We start from the raw sequence: 22,900 nt of genomic DNA, 5'->3' as shown, positions 1-22,900 counted from the left end.
GTCTTCTCTTCTTTTCTTGTCTTTTTAGTGATCTCTTGCTTTCTTCATGGATAATGTTCTTGATATCTTCCCATAATTCATCTGGCTTCCGGTCATTGGTGTTCAATGCATCACATCTATTCTTAATCATTATATAATGTTCTTCCTTGTCTTTAATGGTGGTTTTTTTTTTAAAGTCTATTTTATCAGAAATTAATATTGCCACTCCTGCTCTTTTTTGATTGCAGTTTGCTTGATCTATCTTTTTCCAACCTTTGATTTTTAGTCTGTTTTTATCTTTGTGTCTAAGGTGAGTCTGTTACAGACAGCATATTGTTGGATCATGTTTTCTTATCCAGTCTACAACTTTTCCATCTCTTGAGTGGTGCATTTAATTCATTTACATTCAGTGTTAATTATAGACAACTGTGAATTTATTAATGTCATTTTATTATGTTTTGTGTGTGTGTGTGTGTGTGTGTATGGTGTTGCCAATCTCTTTGTTCCATAAAATTTTCTATGCTGAGCTTATTTTGTTTATGAATTTTGTTGTCATTTCCATTGTTGGTATTGTGTATTTAGTATTAGCTAAATATTTTTATGTCTCCTCTTATTTTGATGTGAAGATTTATCATTTTTCTTTGAGTTTACCCTATGATTTATAGTTTTCTTCCCAAGTTGTGAACAGTCTGTTCTATCTTGCAGTTGTCTTGAGTTCCTTGCCATTTGGAAGTTCTGTATCTACACTGTTTATTTCTTCCTTTTGATTTGTAATTGCCCTCATTTGCCAATTTATGTTTCCGGTTCCTTGTTTACAGTCTTGTAAACTAATTTTACTTTGGATACTTCTGTAATTGTGTTGGTTTCTAGGTTATGTCATCATTGTGTGTTAATCATGACTTGTTGTCTGCTGTAGTTGTTCCTCTTTCTGAAGGGCTCCCTTTAGCATCTGTTGTAAGGTTAATCTAGTTTTAACAAATCCCCTTAATTTCTGTTTATCTGGAAATGTCCTAATTTCACCATCATACATGAGGGACAGTTTTGCTGGATATATAATTCTTGGTTGGCAGTTTTTTTTTCAGGGTTTTATATATATCATCCCATTGCCTTCTCACCTGCATGGTTTCTGCCAAGAAATCAGAGCTTAGTCTTATTGGCTATCCTTTGTAGGTAATTTTCCCTTTTTCTCATGCTGTTTTCAGGATTCTTTCTTTGTCTTTGGTTTTGGTGAGTTTGATGATTATATGTCTCAGTGATTTTCTTTTGGGGTCTATCCTGTTTAGGGTTCATTCAACTTCTTGAATTAATGCCTTCTTGTTTTGCATCATATTAGGAAAATTCTCTTCCAACAAATCTTCAGCAATTTTCTCTGTGGTTTTATTTGTCTCTTCTTGTTCAGGACTTCAATTACAAGTAGGTTATTCCTCTTGATAGTATTCCACATGAATCTTAAGCTTTCTTCATTTTGTTGTGATCTTTTTTCTGATTGATCCCTTAACAAAGTAGTATTAAGATACTTATCTTCAGTCTCATTAATTCTGTCTTCCATTGATTCGATTCTACTCCTTTGCCTGTTTAACATGTTATCTGTTTCTGAAGTCTTAGTATTAATCTTCTGGATTTCTATTTATTGTCTTTGTATCATTTCTGATTTTTTGTTTATTTTGTCAGTTTGCTCCTGTATTGTTTTCCTAAACTGTTCTACAGTTTTTTCTATTTTCCTTAATTTTGTCAGTGTTTTCCTTGATCTGTCTCTCAGCCTGTTGAAGGTACCTAAATTCTTTTGATTTCCTTATCAGGGAGTTCTTATGCTGCTTTTTCCTCAGGGATGTTTTCTGGGTTTATATCCTGGTCCCTTGTTTGTACTACTTTGTCTTTTTTATGTAGACTGGGATGGTAAGTTGTCTTTGAGAAGTTGTGATGCTTTTGTATTTATGTTTAATTCATGGTTGTATGTTGGTGTGATTCACCCAAGATTTTCTTTTCCTTTATTTTGTTTTGTTTTGATATATCTGTGTAAGCAGGGTACTGTGCTCCTCTATTTGCTAGTTTGTAAAACTTAGGTCCTCACCACCTGTCTCCTTGTGGTGTGATAGAGAATGAGTGTGTGTGCACAGATCTTTTTTAGCTGTTTGTCAAGAGCAGTTGAGGGTGAGTTGTGCTGGTATTGGTTACTGTCTGTTCAGTTTGTGCAGAAGCAAGTGGTGGCCCTCACTCAGTGGATGGAACTGCAGGAGGTGCAGGTATGATTGGGTTGTATGGGAACAGTTGCTATCTCCCACTAAGTTAGACAAAAGACAAAAAAAAAAAAGGCAAAAAATGAGAAGAAAAATTTTTTAAATGTATTGTGATAGCTAAGTTTATGTGTCAACTTGGCTGGGCCTCATTGAGTGGCTGGGCAGCTGGATGTAGTATTTCCCATTATGAGACTGGTAATCAACTCCATGGTGGAATCTACTGTGAGCAGCTGAATAGCTGCCTTTGGGTTTGTGGTCTGCTTCCTGTATATAAGTAGCAGCTTTGGGAACAGTCTCTAGCTTATGGTACCTTGAACCCTGCATGTAGCCATGTTGTTGTTCAGCAGCCTGCCATGCTCTGCCAACCTTGGGAGTTAAAATAGACTTGAATTAATGGCCTGCCTTGTGATTTGGTAATATTGGGACTATGCCTTTTTATTTCTCAGCCTTGGGCTTGGCAGCCTCAGCAGCAAGCAGCTGTCTCAGTGAAGAAAAGCCTTCTAGCTTCAGTGGGCTGGGAGCTGGAGGCAGAGTTGAAGTCCAAGGCTGAGGGGTTCACGCCCAGCCCCTAGAGGCTGGCACTTTGAACTGGACTTCTAGCCTCCCGAACTGTGAGAGAATAAACTCCTGTTTGTTCAAGCCATCCCATTTGTGGTATATTCTTGTCAGAGCAGCACTAGGTAACCAAAACATCTATTAAAAAGAAAACAAAGATAATGAGAAAAAAAGAAATTCACAATACCTTTCTAGTGTCAGCCTCCAGTGCAGTTGCCCATGCTGTCCTCAGCAAGTGGAGCCTATTCTTAAGTTGCTCCCAGGTGAAAATGCTGCTTGCATATATTTAAAATGCCTGCACCACCTGCAAATATTCAAAATGGCTGCATTGTCAGGATAGCCAGTGGTCCATAGCTCTGTCTCCTTCTTTGCTGTTTTCTTTTCTAGTTGTCAGGCACCAGTGTCAGGCACCACAGCACAGTCCTTGGGGAACAGAGCCAATTCTTAGGTTGCTGCCAGATTGGGACGCCACTTGCATATATTCAAAATGGCTGTGTCTTCAGGATAGTCAGCAGTCTGTAACTCTGTTTATCTCCTTATTCACTATTTTCATTCAGCTTCTTCTGCTAGTCGGTATTTAACCCACTTCTTTATCCTGCCTTCAAAGCTCTGAGTTCCAGGATTGTCTTCTTTATTGGTTTCAGTTGACTTCTCATTTCTTTGTTGCAGAGAGTCTGTGCAACTTGTCTGCCTATTCTTCCATCTTGTCAGAAGTCCTATACTCAGTAATTTACTCTTGATTATACGAGCACATTTAAAATTCTTAATTGATTTTTACTGGGCCAGTAAATGAATTTTGGGGCTTATCTTTCCATTTCTACATTATTTTGATATGTTCTAAGAATACAAAGTAACTTGGATTATTTGGTTATTTTTATTATTTATTTTTTTTTAATTACTCATACCACTACTTACTTTTTATTAGGGTATTTATTCAAAAACTTAATATACATGCATTCATTTATTCAACAAAAACCTCCGTCTGTCTCTTTATGAGGATTATTAACTCTTCACTGTTAAGAGGATTTCCTTGGAGTACATGTATTTTTCAGCTTTTTAGTTATTGACCCCGTCTTACTGATTGAAGGGAAAAGAACAAAACTAGGGTTATCAGATTTCAGGAAAGGAGTTTTTGTGTGCAAAAATGGCACTATTAAAATTGAATTATTGAATTCACTTTGGCAAATGTTGTGTTTTATTTTTACAGCAATTTAAAAAAATATGTATCACCATTAGTCAAATAAATTTTTGGACCTTTTCTTTGAGATTAACTCTAGAACCACTGTAGGAGTTCCGGTGACACAGTGGTTGAGCATGTAGCTGCTAACTGAAAGGTTGGTGGTTTATACCCATGAGCTGCTTTGCTGAAGACAAATGAGGCAGCCTGCTTCTGTAAAGACTTAAAGCTTTGGAAACCCTACGGGGCAATTCTCTGTCCTGTAGGGTCACTGTGAGAAGGAACTGATTCAATGGCAGTGGGTTTGGTTTTTGAATTTAGAGCCAGTTTGGGTCACGTACAAATATCGTTCATATTGCTTTATAATCAACCCTAGTTTTTTATATCCCCCTCCAAATTTGCTTGCTTGTTCATTCATCTTGACATTGAATGACTTAGCTTTCTGAAAATAAAATTTACCCTTAAAAGTGGTAATTGCCTTTGAAGATACTTAAAACAATGTGTTAGAGGTAGTTTTAGTAATAAAAATAAGATCATGCCTCCAAGAAGAAGGTACCCCTCTTCTGCATGTAACTTCTAGCACATTTATTAAAAGTGACCTTGAAGATGTTCTCTGTTAAGTGTGTAGCAGAATTCACCTAACCAATATCTGTCTAAACTTGACTTTAGATGATTCTGTCATTTAATTTTTGCTCTTTTCCTCCACCAGGTATATAATGTTTACATGGCAGGGAGGCAACTATGTTCTAAGCGGTACCGGGAATTTGCCATTCTACACCAGAACCTGAAGAGAGAATTTGCCAACTTTACATTTCCTAGACTTCCAGGGAAATGGCCATTCTCATTATCAGAACAGCAATTAGATGCCCGACGTCGGGGCTTAGAAGAATATCTAGAAAAAGGTAAGCCACCTCATTGATCTCTAATGTCCTGAGTAGACATTGGGTCTAGGTATATAGTGCAACTTCTAACTTTCATAGCTAAGTTTCCTGTAACTCAGTATAACATAAGTTAAGTTTCTGACTATAGATGTTTAATGATCTGAGCTTTGAAGGCTCCAGATAAAAAATATCCAGTACTGTGATTAGTAGTCTATGTTTTATTGGCTTATTAGACATTTAACAACAGAAAAATGTATGATTAGTTTTTGTCACATTAAGGGCCTTTATTTATAGGATTATATTATTTGCCTGTAAATACATACAGTTTATACTCACCAGTGTGCTGAATTGATTAGGGAACTAAGTAGACATTATTGAAGACATTTAGTGAAAATGACTCTCAGCTCACTGGCGTATCCTACATAAAAACCCCTTCCTCGTCTTATAGGTCTTCTTGGATAAGTTTGCTGAGTTTTAGGTAATCTAAAGTCCCCTTGCTCTAAGCAGGTTATAGGTAGAACTATTGAAATGTACTTGTTATCTAGGAGTTTCCAAACAATACGTAGGAGTTTGTAGATGCTGAAGCATTTGTTTATCATAAGATGGCAAGAAAATGACACAGATCTCCTAAATAAGATAATTCCTTTTGTAGCTCAGAAAAGAGATCTTGCCTTATATATTATCATTATACAATTTGTTAGCTGCTTTACAAGTTTTTCTTTAAAACATTAATTTAACAAGATAATGGTCTTAACTGGTATTTGGTTATTCTGTGTCTTTGTGTTCTTGTATAAGAATTAATTGACCTAATTGGATTTTAGGAGCTCTGGTAGCATAGTGGCTAAAGCACTTCACTGCTAACCAGAAGGCTGGCGGTTCAAACCCACCAGCCACTCCTCGGAAGGAAGGTTGGGCAATCCTACTTCCGTAGTGATACTGCCTCGGAAACCCAAGGAGGGGTCGCTATGAGTCGGGGCCGACTCGATGGCACATAACAACAACAACAACAACAATTGGATTTTAGAAAAAAAATTTGGTAGAGAGCCTTATCCCTGAAAACAATTTCCCCCATAGAAAGCAGTGTAACTTCCTCATTCATTTTTTTACCTTTTTTTCCAACATAGAATGGCCTCTTAAAATAGCCCTTGGGAAATGAGAAAGGGTATAATTTTTTTAATCAAAAAGAAGTAGAAATCATTAGTGTAATTTACCATCCTCCTGAGAATGTCAGGAAATTAACTTTGTGAGATATGGACCATTACCTACCTACCTGCCTGCTTTCCTTCCTTCCTTTCTCTTTTTTATTGGGGGTGGGGTGGTATGGATAGGGGTGGTTGTTGTTTTGAAGCTGAAGAATAGAGGTTTAAAAAAAACTATGCTCCGTCTGCTGACAAGGGAAAAGGTTGTACTCACTTCTTGGACACAGCCAGCTACCAGAGGGAGCAAGTAGTTGGACCTGTGGGCTCAGGACCGTAGTCACAGGGGACATCAAGCTCAATTGGCATAAAATACTGCCAAAAACGTTGTTCCATATCCTACTTTGGCGAGTAGTGACTAGGATCTTAAAAGTTTGCAACAATGGGTCTCTCCTCATCCAGAACAAAGAAGAAGAAAGAAAAACCAAAGACGCATGGAAACAGTTAGTCCAAGCAACTGGTACACCATGTGATCCTCAGCCTATATGACTGAAGAACTAGGTGGTGCCCAGCTACCACTGTCAACCACTTGGAGGGGGATCTATGTAGGACATCCTGGATAGAGAGTGAGAACAATGTGGAACAAAACTCAAAATCATTAAAAAACTAAACTAAAATAAAAAGGGACCAGATTTGCTGGTCTGATAGAGCCTAATGGAACCACTGAGGCTGTGGCCCCTAGCTGCCCTTCAGGTCTGGAATTGAACCCATTCCTGTGGCTTCCAGCCAAACAAAAGACAGGCGTATGAGCTGAACATTTACACTAGGTAATTACACTCCTTGGAGAGGTCAATCATGGGAGAATAGAAGGGCAGTATATGCACAGGGAGACAGCTCAGGGGCCAGGAGTGCATGGAGGGAAGGACACAGGGAAAAGGTAACTATGGGGAGGAAGTGGAAGGGGAGCTATTGCATTGTGGGAAATTATAGTCAATGTCATGAGACAAAGTGTATGTGAGTTGCTGTATGGAAAGTGAATTTGCTCTGTAAACTTCACCCAAATCACAATTTAAAAAATACACACATACACACACACAGTCTATAATACTTAATTGCTTACTCATTTTTCCCAAAGTGTCTTTAAATGTTTTTAGTTCTTGAACTTATCTATTCCTAGGCCAAATGAATACTATCATTTTGTATTTCAGTTTTGTATTTGGTTTATTCCAGACTCACCTTTCCTTCCACTACCTCTTTTCCCCCATGCTTTAGCTTGTTAATAGTTCACACAAGATTGCAAAGTTATATTTACTGAACTTTTTTTTTTCCCACCTGGATGACTGCCTTTGGCTATGTTTAATATTTTTGGCAAGCTGCATCATTGTACCTTCTATTATTCCTCTGTTCTAGACCATATTTAGATGAGTGACTAGCATGTCTTAAAATTCCATGTGCCAGGGATGACATGGTGCCTCAGCATTGCCTACTACTGATGATTTATCCTTAACCTTGATACATTCTTGACTTTATGTTCTTAATTTTAAGGCCTCATGACAGATTTTATCTTTGTTTTCTATAGTGTGTTCAATACGTGTCATTGGTGAGAGTGACATCATGCAGGAATTTCTGTCAGAATCAGATGAGGTAGGTGAATAACCCTTATAATGACTATTTGCTTCTTGGCTCCACATAGGGGGAAAAAGGACAATATCAATTATGGATTGAATTGCCAAAAACTCTCCAACTATTTTTTCACCATCTTTTTTATATGGATCCTGCTTTTCCTTCAAGACCTTATGGCAAATCTATCTTCTCTTTGAAGCCTTCTCTGATGACTCAAGTTGTCGATTTTTCATTTCATCAAGAACTTTTTTAGTACCGTTCAATTAACTTGCTGCTATCTCATTCTCTAATAATAAGATTATTACTTTATAGTCTTACCTTATTAGACTAGTTAGGAATCTGGGATGGTACAAACGAATAAGCCCTTGGCTACTAACTGAAAGGTCGGTGATTCAGATCTACCCAGAGGCCCCTCAGAAGAAAGTGCTGGCAGTCTGTTTGGGAAAGATCATCAAAAATTCAGTGGTGCCTAGTTCTACTTTGAAACACATGGGGTTTCCATGAGTTGGAATCTGGCATGAGTGGCAACTGGTTTTTTGCTTTTGTGTTTTTTAGAGTGTGAGCTACCTATAGGTAAGATCTAAATCTTGACGGTCTTTATATCCCACTGCCTACCACACCGTCAAGCATATTATAGGTGCTTAATAAATATTAACTGAATGGGAGAATGACTAATAAATGCTAATATATTAAATAGTGTATTATCTACTCATTATTTTATCTGTGTATGTCTTTTCTTCCCAGCTAGCTTATAAGTTTCTTGCAGACAAGGACTTAAAATAGTAATGCTGAGGATGGCTTTAAGCAATGAGTAGTACTCTTTTTTGTGTGTGTTAAATGAACATGAACTTGTTCCTAAATAGTTATTTCTCTCTAATGAGAATTACAAGGACAAAAATCTACTAGAGAATTATGTTACTCATCAACAGCAATAATAAGTAAGGATTTCTTTTGAATTAAGGAGTATAAGAATTGTTGTATCTATGCTAAAAGAAAATTGGACATCAAGACTCACTCAGATCCTTGAACCTCACACTTTTTACTTTTAAAGATACGGTGATTACTTCAGGGTATCCCTTGAGCCAATGTGCCTGACCATTTAAAACCAGAGAATATTTTTTGAAACTACCACTTTGAATTTTCTTCTTTCATTTTTGGGTTCTGAATGGGGTAAGAGAAAATAACCCCAAAATCTCATCTGTGTTTGAACTAAACTGCTTCACACAAGTTTCCTGTTTTGAAATGTGAACATGTTGGATTCAGCACGTGTCTTTCCTCTCTGTTCGTCTTAAAGGTTAATTTCTGCTGCAGCCTAAAATCAACTTTATAACTTGTAAATGTACTAACTTTTAATGTATCTTTTTCCCCCGTTTTCATTGGAACTTACTTCCTCCTATCATGTGTTTAGGTTACTGTTTAGCTAACATGTCACAGAGAGAGTAAGTAGGTCATAAATTCTTTCTCTGTGTCTTTCCTCCCAGAACTACAATGGTGTGTCCGACGTAGAGCTGAGAGTAGCATTACCAGATGGAACAACAGTTACAGTCAGGGTAAAAAAGAACAGTACTACAGACCAAGTCTATCAGGTAAATTAAATTTGAGCAAATAGACTTGACATTGAATGATGTAAAACTAAATGAGTTAATACATATAAAATGATTATATGTATTATAGTTTATGATGTATCATAAATGTCACTAAATGTTAACTACTGTTATTGTTGTTATTATTAATGTAAAATGCTTTGTTTGCCCTCCTTGAAAGAAAGATGCCGTAAAAATCCCAGCTTGTAGTGGTTGTGATTAGGAGCTCCTGGGTAGTGCAAATGGTTGAACTCTTAACTGCGAGCCAAAAGATAGGCAGTTCATCTCTACACAGAGCTGCTTTAGAAGACCGGTCTGGTGGTCTGCTTCTGACAGGTCACAGCCTTTAAAACCTTATGGGGCAGTTCTCCTCTGCCCACATGGGTCCCATGAGTTGGAATCAACTGGATGGCAACTGTCATCAAGTAGCTGTGATTAAACCCCCTCCATTTTTTAATTCTAAAAAACAATATACGTGAAAACAGAATACAATGAACCTCTGGTGGACAAAGTGTGTGTGAACTGCTGTTTGGAAAGTGAATTTGCTCTGTAAATCTTCACCCAAATCACAATAAATTAAAAAAAAAAAAAAAAAAGAACCTCTGGTGGCGTAGTGCCTAAGGCATTTGACTGCTAACCAGAAGGCTAGTGGTTCACACCCAGTAGCCACTCCTCAGAAGAAAGGTTTGGCAGTCTACTTCCATAGTGTTACTACTGCCTCAGAAACCCAAAGAGGGGTTGCTATGAGTCGGATCCAGCTCAGTGGCAGTGAGTTTGGTTTTTTGTTTTTTTTTTAATTCAGTAATTATCAAGATTATGCCAAATTTGCATCATCTATCCTTCCCCCCCCCCTTTTTCTTTAATCCCATATTTCTGGAGCCTTGTATACTTCAGTATGCATCTCTAAAATATGTGGACATAACCACAATGCCATTGGCATACCTAAAAATTAATATTTCCTTGGTATTACCTAATAACTGATCCATAGTCAAGTTTTTCCAGTTGTCTAAAAATGATTTTTACAATAGTTTGTTAAAATCTGGTTCTAAAAAAGGTATCCTCATAGCACATTTGGTTTTTCTGTCTGCTTTTTTTTCCCATGCCATTATTTTGTTACAGAAATTGGGTCAGTGTCCTGTGGAATGTCCCACATTCTGAATTTACCTATTTGTTTCCTTGTGGTGTCATTTAATATGTCCTTCCATCTCCTTATATTTGTTATAAGTGGAAGTTTTCTCTAGAGGCTTGATTAGATTCAGGTTCAGTTGTTTTGAAACTTTGTAATTGGTGCTGTATACTTCATCTTGCTTCTCAACAAGAGGTATACAATATCTGGTTATCCCACTTTTGTGATATTAATTAATAGATTTAGGGGCCATGAATGGTGATAACCTGATCTTTCCATTTTAAGGCACCCCATTGATCTTCAGATGTGTGTATCCATTGATGATTGTTGTCTTAATCAGTGATTTTTTTAAGGGTTGCAAAATGATGATTTTCTACCTCTCTTATTTCTTCCACATTTATTTGCTGGAATTTTTCTTTAAAAAAACTTTTTGTTAACAACTAAGGCAGTTTAATTATCCTGAAATACAGTTTGTACAAGAAAAGGAAGATGAATATTTAATTTTTTCTTTTATTGCTTGTCAGGGTAAAGAATTGGTCCCCTAGTTGATTTCAGTGATGTCCAGTGGGATAATTATTTTTTCAGTCTCATATGGGGTTTTAGATATTCAGTGTGACTTAATCAATAGCATATATTATCTTTTTGATCCTTACACTGTTCCATCCAACAGAAGTACCTTCATATTTGCTCCAGTATTCTTTTGATATTACCCATTTGTTGAAGATAGATTGCTTGCTTTTTGGTACAATAAGCTGCAGCAGGCTCATCTTTATGTTTCCTACCCTAGATCTAGAATCAGCCTTTTACCCAAATAGTCCTGGTTCATTTTGGTGAATGATGGTATTTAAAGTCCATTATGTGGGTGCTGGTATAATCATTGCTTTTAGGCTTTTTTTATTGACCTTTAACCCTGATTTGATCAACTTATTTTCAGGGAGAGTAACAAGTTTCTGCACATTAATGTTTAATTTTCTTTTACAGCAAGCAAATCTCTCCCCCATACATTTACCCATGGACTATATCTGTGGCAAAGGATTTATGCAGGATCTGAGGTTATTTCTGTAATTATATAGTGGTAGAGTGGTTGCAAAGAAAACACTTTTACAGCTTGCTAATGTTTTATTTTCTTTTGCTTTTTTCATGGTTTCTCTGGCAAGGCCCACTATTCTTATACTTTCCCCCAACCTTTGTTTTTGTGACTTCTAGTTAGGAGCCATTTTCAAACCTGAGAGCATTTCCATTTCTATCCAGTGCAGTATAGAGTGATAATTTAGAACACTTGAAATACCTAGTTCCTTCCTCGCATCAGGGCTGAACCCAGGCCTAATGTGTGAGCAGATGTGGGAAGAAGGGATAGAATCATATTTGGTTTACTTAGGTACTAATTAATATTCAACAATTTAATCTTGTTTAATTAACTTTTATTTAGATTGGAATTAAACTTGGAAAGTACTCCTAGTTTGTATTTTTTGCTTTGTGTTTTTGTTTTATATGTGTGGTGGTTAAGTTTGTGTGTCAACTTGGCTAATCCTGGTTAAGTGGCTGGGCAGCTGGATGTAGTATTCCCCATGATGAGACTGGTAATCAATTCCATGGTGGAATCTGCTATGAGTAGCAAGCTGCCTTTGGGTATGTGGTCTGCTTCGCATGTATAAGAAACAGCTTTGGGAATGGTCTCTAGCCTATGGCACACTTGAACCCTGCATGTAGCTGTGTTGTTGTTCAGCAGCCTGCAGTGTTCTGTCGACCTTGGCACTTACAATGGACTTGAATTAATAGCCTGCTGTGTGGTTTGGTAACATCGGGACTGTGCCATTTTATTTGTCAACCTTGGGCTTGTTAGCCTCAGCAGCCAGCAGCTGCCTGAGTGAAGAGATGCCTCTAGCTTCAGTGGGCCGGGAGCAAGAGGCAGAGCTGAAGCCCAAAGTCGAGGGGCTTTTCACACAGCCCCTAGAGCCTGGCATTTGGAACTCGGACTTCCAGCCTCCCAAACTATAAGAGAATAAACTATTTGTTCAAGCCATCCCATTTGTGGTATATTCTTGTCAGAGCAGCACTAGGTAACCAGAACAGTACGTAATTTCAGTTTTCATTTATTTACTCACAATTTTTTCAACTTCATTTGCCCTGTTAAGACCTTGGTTCCTGGAGAGGACTGATACTTGTTTGATATGCCTCTGTTATCCCAACAGTTCACTATGGAAATGGAGGTACCTAATGTCCCAGCCTGAGACATGGATCATCTGAAAATTAAACAAAAATAATTTGTGAAGCATGAGAAAAATTGACAAAAATATCTTAAGCTAAAGAACCAAAGCTGTGTATCTTGTGTGTTAACAACCTGTATTAAATGTAGGCAGAATATGAGAGACTGGATATATAGGTTCTTAAGATTTGTCCTTATCAAGCCCATTTTCTATAAGTGCTGTTAAAAAGACCCTCTTAGGACAGAATCCTATTTTAGAGAGGAAAGTTGGTATTTAAGGAGCTTGTATTAGAGGGGAAAAACTCATATTTAGAGATTATAGTTGTTTGGGTCAAATACAGGTACTTTTTTCCCTTTATAGTACACATGCATGAGTGCATGTATACATACATGTAAAGAAGGGTAGCTATAATTTAATTTTTGTGAAGCCAAGATGGCATAGCCTCTTCTCCCTGCCGTACATTCATATACCTGTTTTTCCCACAGTGTTGTCTGATTTCATTTCCCTGATATTAATCTATTCTGTTTATACTTTAGGCTATTGCAGCAAAGGTTGGCATGGATAGCACAACGGTGAATTACTTTGCCTTATTTGAAGTGATCAATCATTCCTTTGGTAAGTGCCAGTGGCTAATATTAAATTTTGTTTTTGGGAATTTTATTCTAATACTGTTGACTGAAGCTCCCAGAAGCTGTCAGACTGAAACTATTTGCTCAGAGAAAAAGAACTTGAGGACAGGCGGAGACCCCACTTATTAGGTCTGTCTCCAGCAAGCAGACCAGGCAAATCCTGTGAAGCACAATCACTGTCGCTCTTTTATCCTCTTTTATAAGTTACACACACAGCTGAATCAAGTACTTTCATGAAGTTCTTTTAAATCGAAAGCAAAATTTCACACATTCCAATGAAACAATCTTAATAAGAGGTGTTTTTGTTGTTTTTTAGCCAGTGTTTTAGTAAGGATCTTAAAGAATAGCTTTTTGTCTCTAGGAATTAGAATATGCACTTTAGTGCATATGTTTTAAGTTTCTGCTTGACTAGATTTCTACTTCCTACAGCTCTGGTAGCATAGTGGCTAAGACACTTGCCTGCTAACCAGATGGCTGGCGGTTCAAACCCACCAGCCACTCCTCGGAAGGAAGGTTGGGCAATCCTACTTCCGTAGTGATAACTGCCTCGGAAACCCAAGGAGGGGTCGCTATGAGTCGGGGCCGACTCGACGGCACATAACAACAACAACAACAACAGCATTTTATTGCATGGTGACAGGAAATTTCTGTTATATCTTATAAAAGCTAGGGGTGATGGTCACATCGATTGCACATAGGGGAGGAAGTCTGAGAGCTTGCTCTGGATGACAGATTTCCTACAGTTTATGGGTCTCCTCCACAATATTTATACACCCACATGCAAATGCTAAGACCAGCAGTGACTTGGATTATATTGGTTAAACAGACCTCCCTCTTCCCAGAAAGGGGGAAGGAGTCTGGTAGACCTGGGTCCCTGTGTGGCCCCAGATCAAGGTAGAACCACCTTGATCCCTCCTCAAGCAGCCATATTCCCATTATTTTTCCCTCCTGTTCCCTACAGCCTGACTAAAACAAAACAAAAGCAGTTGCCATCTAGTCACTTCCAACTCACGGTGACCCTATGTGTGTCAGAGTAGAACTTAGCTCCATAGGGTTTTCAAGGCAGTGACCTTTTGGAAGCAGATCCCCAGGCTTTTACTCTGAGGCACCTCTGGTGGATTCAGACTGCCAACCATTCAATTAATAGTTGAGCACTTAATTGCACCACTCAGGGACTCCACAGTCTAACTAGGCTCATATAAATTATGTTTGTTGCAAAGGATTACTAGGGAACCAGGACACTTGGATTCTAATCTTAACATTCTTTTCTAAGCTTTGGTTTCACTTTCTATAAAATGGGGAATATTAAATCTGCCTTTTTCAGTATCATAAAGCCAAGGAAATATCAAGAGAAGAAATTACTGAGCCTTTCCAAAGAAAGGAAGTATAGAAATTACAAGTGGTGGTAATTTGTTTTTATCCTGCTTGTATGCTGTTAGGGTTCTTTTTTTTGGGGGGGGGGATAGCAACACCTTTTAGCTCTTAATAATAAAAGGAATTAATTAAGAATTGCCACATGAGAGATTCTGAATACACCATAGCTGGATGAGTAAGAGGGGAAGCTAGCTCACTTTAAAGATATTCAGTGGACATCAGCTCTAACGGACAAATAATGGATATTTTAATTAAATTTGGAGTTAGTGCAGTCTGCAGAGTCAGCATGTTAACTGAAGGGCCTGTCATTGAGGTCAGTTTAAAGCTCAAGTGAGCGTAGTCATAGTTAGAAAAGATAGATTGGCCAGGCACATAGTTATTTTTTGCTCCGTAGGCAGAAGAGCTCTTTGATGGATTTGAGCTGATGTTCTAATCTCATATGGTTAATGGTAACCTGCCATTCTTGATCTGCCTTATACAATTCTTACTAGGAAAATCCTTACACACCTTTTCACTCACTTTGTTTTGTCTTCTCTTTAGTACGTAAGCTGGCCCCTAATGAATTTCCTCACAAACTCTATGTCCAAAATTATACATCAGCTGTGCCAGGTACCTGCCTGACCATTCGAAAGTGGCTTTTTACAACAGAAGAGGAAATCCTCTTAAATGACAATGACCTTGCTGTTACCTACTTCTTTCATCAGGTGGGTAGATTGGTCTTCCTAAAACTACTGATTTCTTAATTTATATGTAGTGGATAATTTGCCAGTTCAAGCTGCTGTGCCCCAGGGTCTTATTTATACTTGTAAAATAACTCATTTCACAAATGATAAATAAGTTTATAAAATGAGTTTTAAAAATAGTTATTTTTTAAAACAACAAAATTATCACTATGGCTTACACATACATACATAAAGTTTAACAGAAAACCAAACCAAACTCACTGCCATCGGGTCGATTCTGACTCATAGTGACCCCCTTTGGGTTTCTGAGGCAGTAAATCATTACGGAAGTAGATTGTCCAGTCTCCCTTACACACAGTGGCTGGTGGGTTTGAACCGCCAGTCTTCTGGTTAGCAGTCAGGTTCCTTAGGCACTGTGCCACCAGAGCTATAGAGTTTAAAGCACCAAATAGTTATGTAAGGTTTGTTAAGAAAAATAGCAGTTGCCCCACTTACCCTCATCTACTTCCATAGGCATCGGCTTTCACCTCTTTTAACTCTGTTTTTGGTTTGGTTTGATTTGATTAGGTGTTTATCTTCATGTCCCTGTTATAACTTGGCTATATTGCTACAACTTGATTTTTCAGATTCAAGCATTATCTCTTAATTTCACATTCTCACACATACTCATAGCATTTTCATCTCTCACATCTTCTTAATATAGTCAATATTCAGTGTTTACATTTTTAGACTCTATAAATAATGAGATGTATGGCAGGGCAATATAGTAAATATCAGGGCTTTGGACCAGTACATTCCCCTAGCTGAGAATTTTTCCTTTCCACTCCAGATACATTGAATCAGAATCTACAGTTTAACAAGATCTCCAGGTGATTCTTATAGATCCCCAGGTGATTCTTAGGTATATTTAGTGTTGCCATTAAGAAATCCAAAGCCATTCTGATTACTGTACCTTTATATGTGACTTTTTTCCCTATTTGGAAGTTAATAAGATCTTTTTTATCTCCACTGGACTCAAATTTCATAATGATATGCCATGCTGGGTGTCTCTTCATTTATTGTGTTGGGCCCTTTGTGGGAAATTTATACCTTTCTGATCTAGAAAATATTCTTGAATAACTCAATTGATCATTTCCTCTTTCATTTTCTGCTTACTCCTTTTGGAACTTCTGACGTGAGACTTCTTGGTCTGCCCCTTTAATTTTCTTCTCTCTCACACTTTAAAGTTTTTCTTTTTGCTCTGCTTTCTGGAAAACTTACTCAGATTTGTCTTCTAGTCTTCCTGTTGAACTAAAAGGAGCTCTGGTGGCATAGTGCCTAAGGCATTTGACTACTAACCAGAAGGTTGGCAGTTCAAACCCACCAGCCACTCCGTGGAAGGAAGACTGGGCAATCTACTTCTGTAAAGATTTACCACCTCAGAAACCCAATGGGAGTCGTTATAATGAGTTAGAATCGACTCAATGGCAGTGAGTTTGGTTTTTTTTTGGTTTCATTATATTTTTTATTTCCAGAGGCTTTCTTTTGTTCTCTAAATGTTTTTTTTTTTTTTGTTACATAATATTCTGTTCTTGTTTTGTGGTTATAATATTTTTTCTTAACTTCCTATGACTATTAAAAATTAAATTAATAATTTTTAAAAAATTTGGTTTTTTGCTTATTACTCCTTTTTTTTTATCCTTTGTTTGTTTGTTTTGGTCTCTATTGTTCATGTTAGATGCTTTACACTAATACAGATGTCTGCTCAAATTTAAGATTGGGAGACTACAGCACTGATTGGAGCTCAGCATGGTAGTGTACTGTGGGTTTCTGCAGTCTTTCACTGGCATTAGGGTGGCAGTCATCTGGCTACAGGGAGTGGAGGAGAAAGGATCTGAGACTTTGACTGCTTCTCAAATAGGCTTTCAATTGATCCTCCTTATTTTAGCCACACACCCACTGCCTCTTCTGGATGACCACCACCTGCCACCAATTCCTGGGTCTTTGGGAATTGTGTGGTATAAGTGTGAGTGGTCCTCCACCTTCTCCACTGTCAGTTTAGACATCAGTTTTTCCAGGTTTCCTAAGTTACTACATGTTCATCTGCATTCCAGATGCCAACATTTTGTTCTGGTTGTGTCTTCCCATTCTCCCTGATCTTGTGGATTTATTCCTTAAAAAAAGAAAAAATCCCTTTGTGGACATTTTATTGGAGTTTTAGGGGGAAGTAAAAGTAGATGCTTGTTTTTAACCTGCCATCCCTATATGGAAGTCTTCTTTTATTATCTTTTCCTACAAGTATTTGTGTGTTGTGTTGGTGTGCCTTTGAGTTGGCCCCGACTCATAGCGACCCCTCCTTGGGTTTCCAAGGCAGTATCACTACAGAAGTAGATTGCCCAGCCTTCCTTCTGAGGAGTGGCTGGTGGGTTTGAACCGCCAGCCTTCTGGTTAGCAGTCAAGTACCTTAGGCACTATGCTACCAGAGCTCTTACACTTATATCTGTGTTAGGTCTTTTTATAGATGTGTAATTTTTACATAGTTATAATCCTAATGTAGATAAATAATTTTGGAATCTTTTTTTTTTTCCTTTTCACATACCTATAAAATTATATTTCATTATAAATCATGGCTGAATTAATGTACTACATGCTGTTTAATCATTCCCTCTTATTAGTTCCAGTGTATCTTTTGAGTGTGTGGTTGTAAATGACTTTGTTGTGAACTTTTGTAGTATCACTTTATATATGTGTTTTCTGTTGAGTAAGTTCTTGTTATTTTCTAATTGTGTTTTTGTTGTGATGTACATTGACTCTTTATCTTAAACTTTAAACATTTGTCAGTTTTACAGATATTTATTCTATTCCTTTTTTTTATCTTAGTGTTACTGATTTGTTTTAACGTTTTGTATAACAGTATTTATCTGTCTTTTCTTTTGTAATTTCTGTTGCTTCATTTATCGGTACATTTTCTCTCCTCAATAGTAAGTATAAGTGTGCTGTTCTTTTTTAATTTCCTATATTTTATTTTTAATATTTAATACTTTAATCTATGTGGGGTTTATTGTGGTATATGATATGAAAGGTTGGTCTAGGTTAAATTTTCTCTGTTTTGCTCTCCAAATAATGGCCCAGCAGAATGTATTAAATGATTCATTTTCCTAATTATTATGCTTGTCTTTTATTAAATTTGTTTTTATATATTGCCTATATTTTGGGTCTCTGTTCTCTTGATCTGTGTTTCTATTTTTGACTCAGTACACCCTTTTGGTTATAATACACCCCTTTTGATTAAATGTTTCTTTATAATACATTTTAATATTTGGTAAGTTTAAAGCCATCTTCTTTTAAAAGGTTTGATATTCTTTAACTTGAGAAGAATCACCATTTTTATTAAATGTAGTATTTCTAACTAGGTGCCTAATGTTTCTATTTTATTCAACTCTTTTGTTTCCTCAAATAAAGTTGAATAGTTTTATTTTTTACTTATGCCCCCATGAAATTAATTTCCCTTTCATGATATTTTTATTACTACTATGAATGGAATATTTTTTCCTTTGTAATGTTAGAATGGAATAATCATGAGCTAGGAGTCAGCATATGTGGTTCAAGTACAAGTTCTGCACTGGGTAAATCCTTAGCATAGCTTTGCTGAGATCTATCTTATGATTTGTTAAAGGAGAAGAATAATACCTAACAGTTTTATTTATTTATGAGTAGAAAAATTTAAAGTGGCACATACTGACTTGGTTTTTGAATTATAAGACTGTAAGACAAAAATATTTAGATATTTAGAAAAACTATTGCTTTTGTAACAGTATCTTGCTTCAAATGATTCTTTGATTCACTAGGTAAATAATTGTATAAATAGTATTATATTTCTTTCCCTTACTAAATTTTGGTTTTTTTTTTTTTTTGTATCATATTTTGATGATGGGAACTCTGGTAGCATAGTGGCTAAGGCACTGGACTGCTAACCAGAAGTCTGGCGGTTCAAACCCACCAGCCACTCCTCAGAAGGAAGATGGGGCAATCTACTTCTGTAGTGATACTGCCTCGGAAACCCAAGGAGGGGTCGCTCTAAGTCAGGTCCAACTCAGTGGCACATAACAACAACAACAAAAAGTTTGATGATGAGACTATCTAATGCTACCATATTTAATCAATTCTAAGATTTCATCGACTATAAAGTGCATCATTATTTTATATACTGCTAAGAAAGGAAGAAAACCTGACAGTTGAACTGACACGTTGTTGAGTATAGGATGCATCCTAGTTTCAGAGATGTTAAAATATGCAACTTAGAATTCATGAGATATTAAATGATAATGATGATAAAGAGCCTTTTTCTTAAATAAATAAATAAAGTCAAAATTCATGATAGAATATATTTAAATGTTGGCTAAACCTGACAGATTGAACACACATATTTAAGTTGCTCCATCCTGAAAGCTCACTAAAATAACAGTCATGGAATTTAAAAAGACATATGACCACAAAGACAAAGAGAAACAGGAGAGAAGACCATAACAGATGAGAAGTGTCAGTAATTTACCAAAAAACTGAAAGAACATTTGAGTAAATTGAGAGGGGTTTTGATGTTTTGTTTTTCTGGAAGAAGAATTGGTGGTTAGGTACATGGAGAGTTACAAATAAAACCTGAGACAATTATTAACATCAAGAAAAACAAATAAACAAAAATTACATAAGAAAATAATTCATAGTGCAGTGTGTAGCTTAGTTGTGAACAATGTTTATATACTTAAAATAATGTAAATACTCAATATTGATTTAATTTTTACTTAGAGGCTGAGAGAAAGGGAGTTTGAGTGGTACAAGAGCGAAGACCTAATATTTTTAACACAGCAAGTCTGGTAAATCAGAAATTATCAGAGTAAATTATGTCATTCAAATTATGAAGGGAAATAATCAGAAGAAACTGCTTAAAAGTGGTTACCTCTGTGAAATTAGGCTCTGGAACCAAGAAACTGCTGCTTTTATTATGAGCCTTTTAGTTATGTATATGTGTGTGTGTGTGTGTGTGTGTATTTTTTAATTACACCTTTTATTTAGAAACAAACTTTAAGAAGATAAAAAGGACTTTAGCATGATGATATTTATTGTTTCTACTCAGGGCTAGTCAAGCAATATAATCTTTATTAGACATGAGAGAGGAGAAAACATTTTTCTGCCCCATGTGAAGATAGTTCTTAAGACCTGCTGGAATAGACAGATGATTACTCTGAGGCTAACATGCCATCTCTGCCTGGGGAGATGTTCATCAGATATTTAAATGCTATTATGAATTGGACACAGCTCTAGGTATTGAGGACAAGAGAGAAATTTAGTATTTTTATTTGGTCATTAGAAAAAGAATTGCAAAGATGTTTTCCTGTACCAAATAACACTCTAAGTTACGTGGGAAACAGACTAGATAGACCATGATTGCTTGTTGTTTTCTTTCCTTCTTTACTTGTTCCCCGGCTTTTCAATAATTGGTTTAAATTTGTCTAGAGCAGCCAAGGTTTTTAGTGATAAATAATAAAGTGTCCAGAGTCTTCAGGACAGTGTGTAGCAGTTCTTTCTGAGTATCCCCTCTCTGAATATTGTCCTCTGTGCCTAAGTGAGCTCTCCTTTGTGTGGCCAGCACTGGGGAGAGATTGACACAGTATTTCCATTAGGCAGTTCCAGGGAGGACTTTAACATCCTTCATGTGGTTTTTAGAACATACTAGCTAAACAATACTAACAGTGATATTATTAATAATAACTATTTATATAGTTTATATACTATATATACTATATATTTTATACTTCCCAGAACTTTTAACATCTGTTATTTTATTGCCCACCTTGTTGTTTGTTGTTGTTATTTGCCGTCGAGTCGCTCCCGACTCATAGCGACCCCTCCTTGGGTTTCCAAGGCAGTATCACTATGGAAGTAGGATTACCCAACCTTCCTTCCGAGGAGTGGCTGGTGGGTTTGAAACCGCCAGCCTTCTGGTTAGTAGTCAAGTACCTTAGGCACTATGCTACCAGAGCTATTCCTGTTTTACAGACTCAAGGTTTAAGTAACTTACCCCAGTGCACATTGATAGGTGACAGAGCTATAATCTTTATGGAAAAAGAAGTCTGGTGGTGCAGCGGTTAGGAGCTCAGCTGCTCATTGAAACATCAGTTTGAACCCACTAACTGCTCCTCAGTAGAAGGTGTGGCAGTCTGCCTCTGTAAAGATCACCACCGAGGAAATCATGTGCAGTTCTCATCTCTCTTATAGGGTCACTGTGAGTTGGAATGGAGTTGACAGCAATGGGTGTTAATATAAATTGACCCATACTCATGAAATAACATCAAAACTCAGGTTACTCAAATTCTCAGGCTTCTGATAAAGGTTCCAGTGCCTGGAACCTGCACAGATTATCCTTGCAGTAAGTCACTGAGCTTGGATTCTGAATGGCCTGGACAAGTGATAATATTTGCTGTTTGTTTGTTTCTCCCAAAGATCTGTTTTCCCTTCTTTTAGATTTTTTGGGGTGGAGAAGAGATTGAATAAGCGTATTTCATATACCTGATCCAGAAGAAATTTAGAAGTAGCATATTATGTGCAGCTATCTTTGTGCCTGCATCAAGGCCTGTTGGATGTTTTTGTTTTTCACTCACTGCCTCAGATTTGTCACTTCCTCTCTTCCAATTACTGTCACCCTAGTTTAAGGCCTTGTTTCGCTTTATACTTCAAGTACCACAACATCGTTGATCTCCTTTATTTCATTCCCTCCTGAACATAATTCATTTGGTACTCCAATTCAGACCAATCTTTCTTTAGAAAAACAAGTTCTTAATGCTTATTTTAGCTCACTGCCGTCTTTCTCCTTAAGTCTAAGTTTCTGTGCTTGCTTTTTAGGATCTTGCATAATCTGTTGTTAACCTACCCATCCATCATTGTCTTTCACTTCCCCTAATATGTACCCTTTATTTAATCTGACATATCTGTCTCCTGAATGTATACAAGCTCAAACCCATTCCTGTTTCTTGGCATTAGCTTGTAGTTTCTCTTCTTCAGTCTAGCCTTCAAGGTCTCACCAAGGTTTCTGTAATATAATTAGAATCAGATCTTCTGTTCTGACTGTATATCACCTACTGTCTACACTGCACATTTTTGTTACAACATTATGTTACCTCTAACACAGTATTGTATACTGTCTTTCATTGTTCTCCAATTGTTTCACGTGTATAAATTGACCAGCGTTTAAGTCTCTGGTCACCAAAAACCAAATCCCTCACACAGTGCCTAGAACAATCCTTGAGAACATTCCAGACACTCCTTAAATACTGGTTATTCCAGGACACATGGCTACGTGGCAGAGCTCACTGATGATGATGATGGTTCAAATGGATAAGAGTTATTCTGAAAATGAATCATGTCTTTTTATTTTTCACGAGAACTTACTTGATAATGACTTTTACATTCCTTTCTCCCTTGCCTTTGTTTTGGTGACAGGCTGTTGATGATGTGAAGAAAGGTTATATCAAAGCAGAGGAAAAGTCCTACCAATTACAGAAGCTGTATGAACAACGGAAAATGGTCATGGTAGGTTTACATTCCCTATAGCCTCTTTTAGGAGCTCTGGAGGTGTAATGGTTAAGGCATTTGGCTGCTAACCAAAAGGTTGGCAGTTCAAACCCACTAGCTGCTCTGTGGAAGAAAGATGAGGCAGTCTACTTCTGTAGGATGTAC

The 22,900-nt window shown here is 37.0% G+C and overlaps 1 protein-coding gene across 1 annotated transcript in view; it reads left to right on the top strand.

Annotated features, from left to right (window-relative positions):
* Positions 1–22,900, top strand: part of SNX27 (sorting nexin 27) — a 133,398-nt gene that overhangs the window by 94,977 nt on the left and 15,521 nt on the right. The window contains exons 3-8 of the mRNA XM_007950878.2: positions 4,658–4,850; positions 7,545–7,609; positions 9,070–9,174; positions 13,041–13,119; positions 15,048–15,211; positions 22,664–22,753. Of these exons, the coding sequence (XP_007949069.1) occupies positions 4,658–4,850; positions 7,545–7,609; positions 9,070–9,174; positions 13,041–13,119; positions 15,048–15,211; positions 22,664–22,753 (696 nt within the window). The remainder of the gene's footprint in view (positions 1–4,657; positions 4,851–7,544; positions 7,610–9,069; positions 9,175–13,040; positions 13,120–15,047; positions 15,212–22,663; positions 22,754–22,900) is intronic.

The sequence above is a fragment of the Orycteropus afer genome, unplaced genomic scaffold (genome assembly GCF_000298275.1).
Source record: "Orycteropus afer afer isolate SDZICR_OR568_19922 unplaced genomic scaffold, OryAfe1.0 scaffold00290, whole genome shotgun sequence".
NCBI lineage: Eukaryota > Metazoa > Chordata > Mammalia > Tubulidentata > Orycteropodidae > Orycteropus > Orycteropus afer.
Note: the sequence above shows the minus strand (reverse complement) of the source record. Positions and strands in the feature narration are given on the sequence as shown.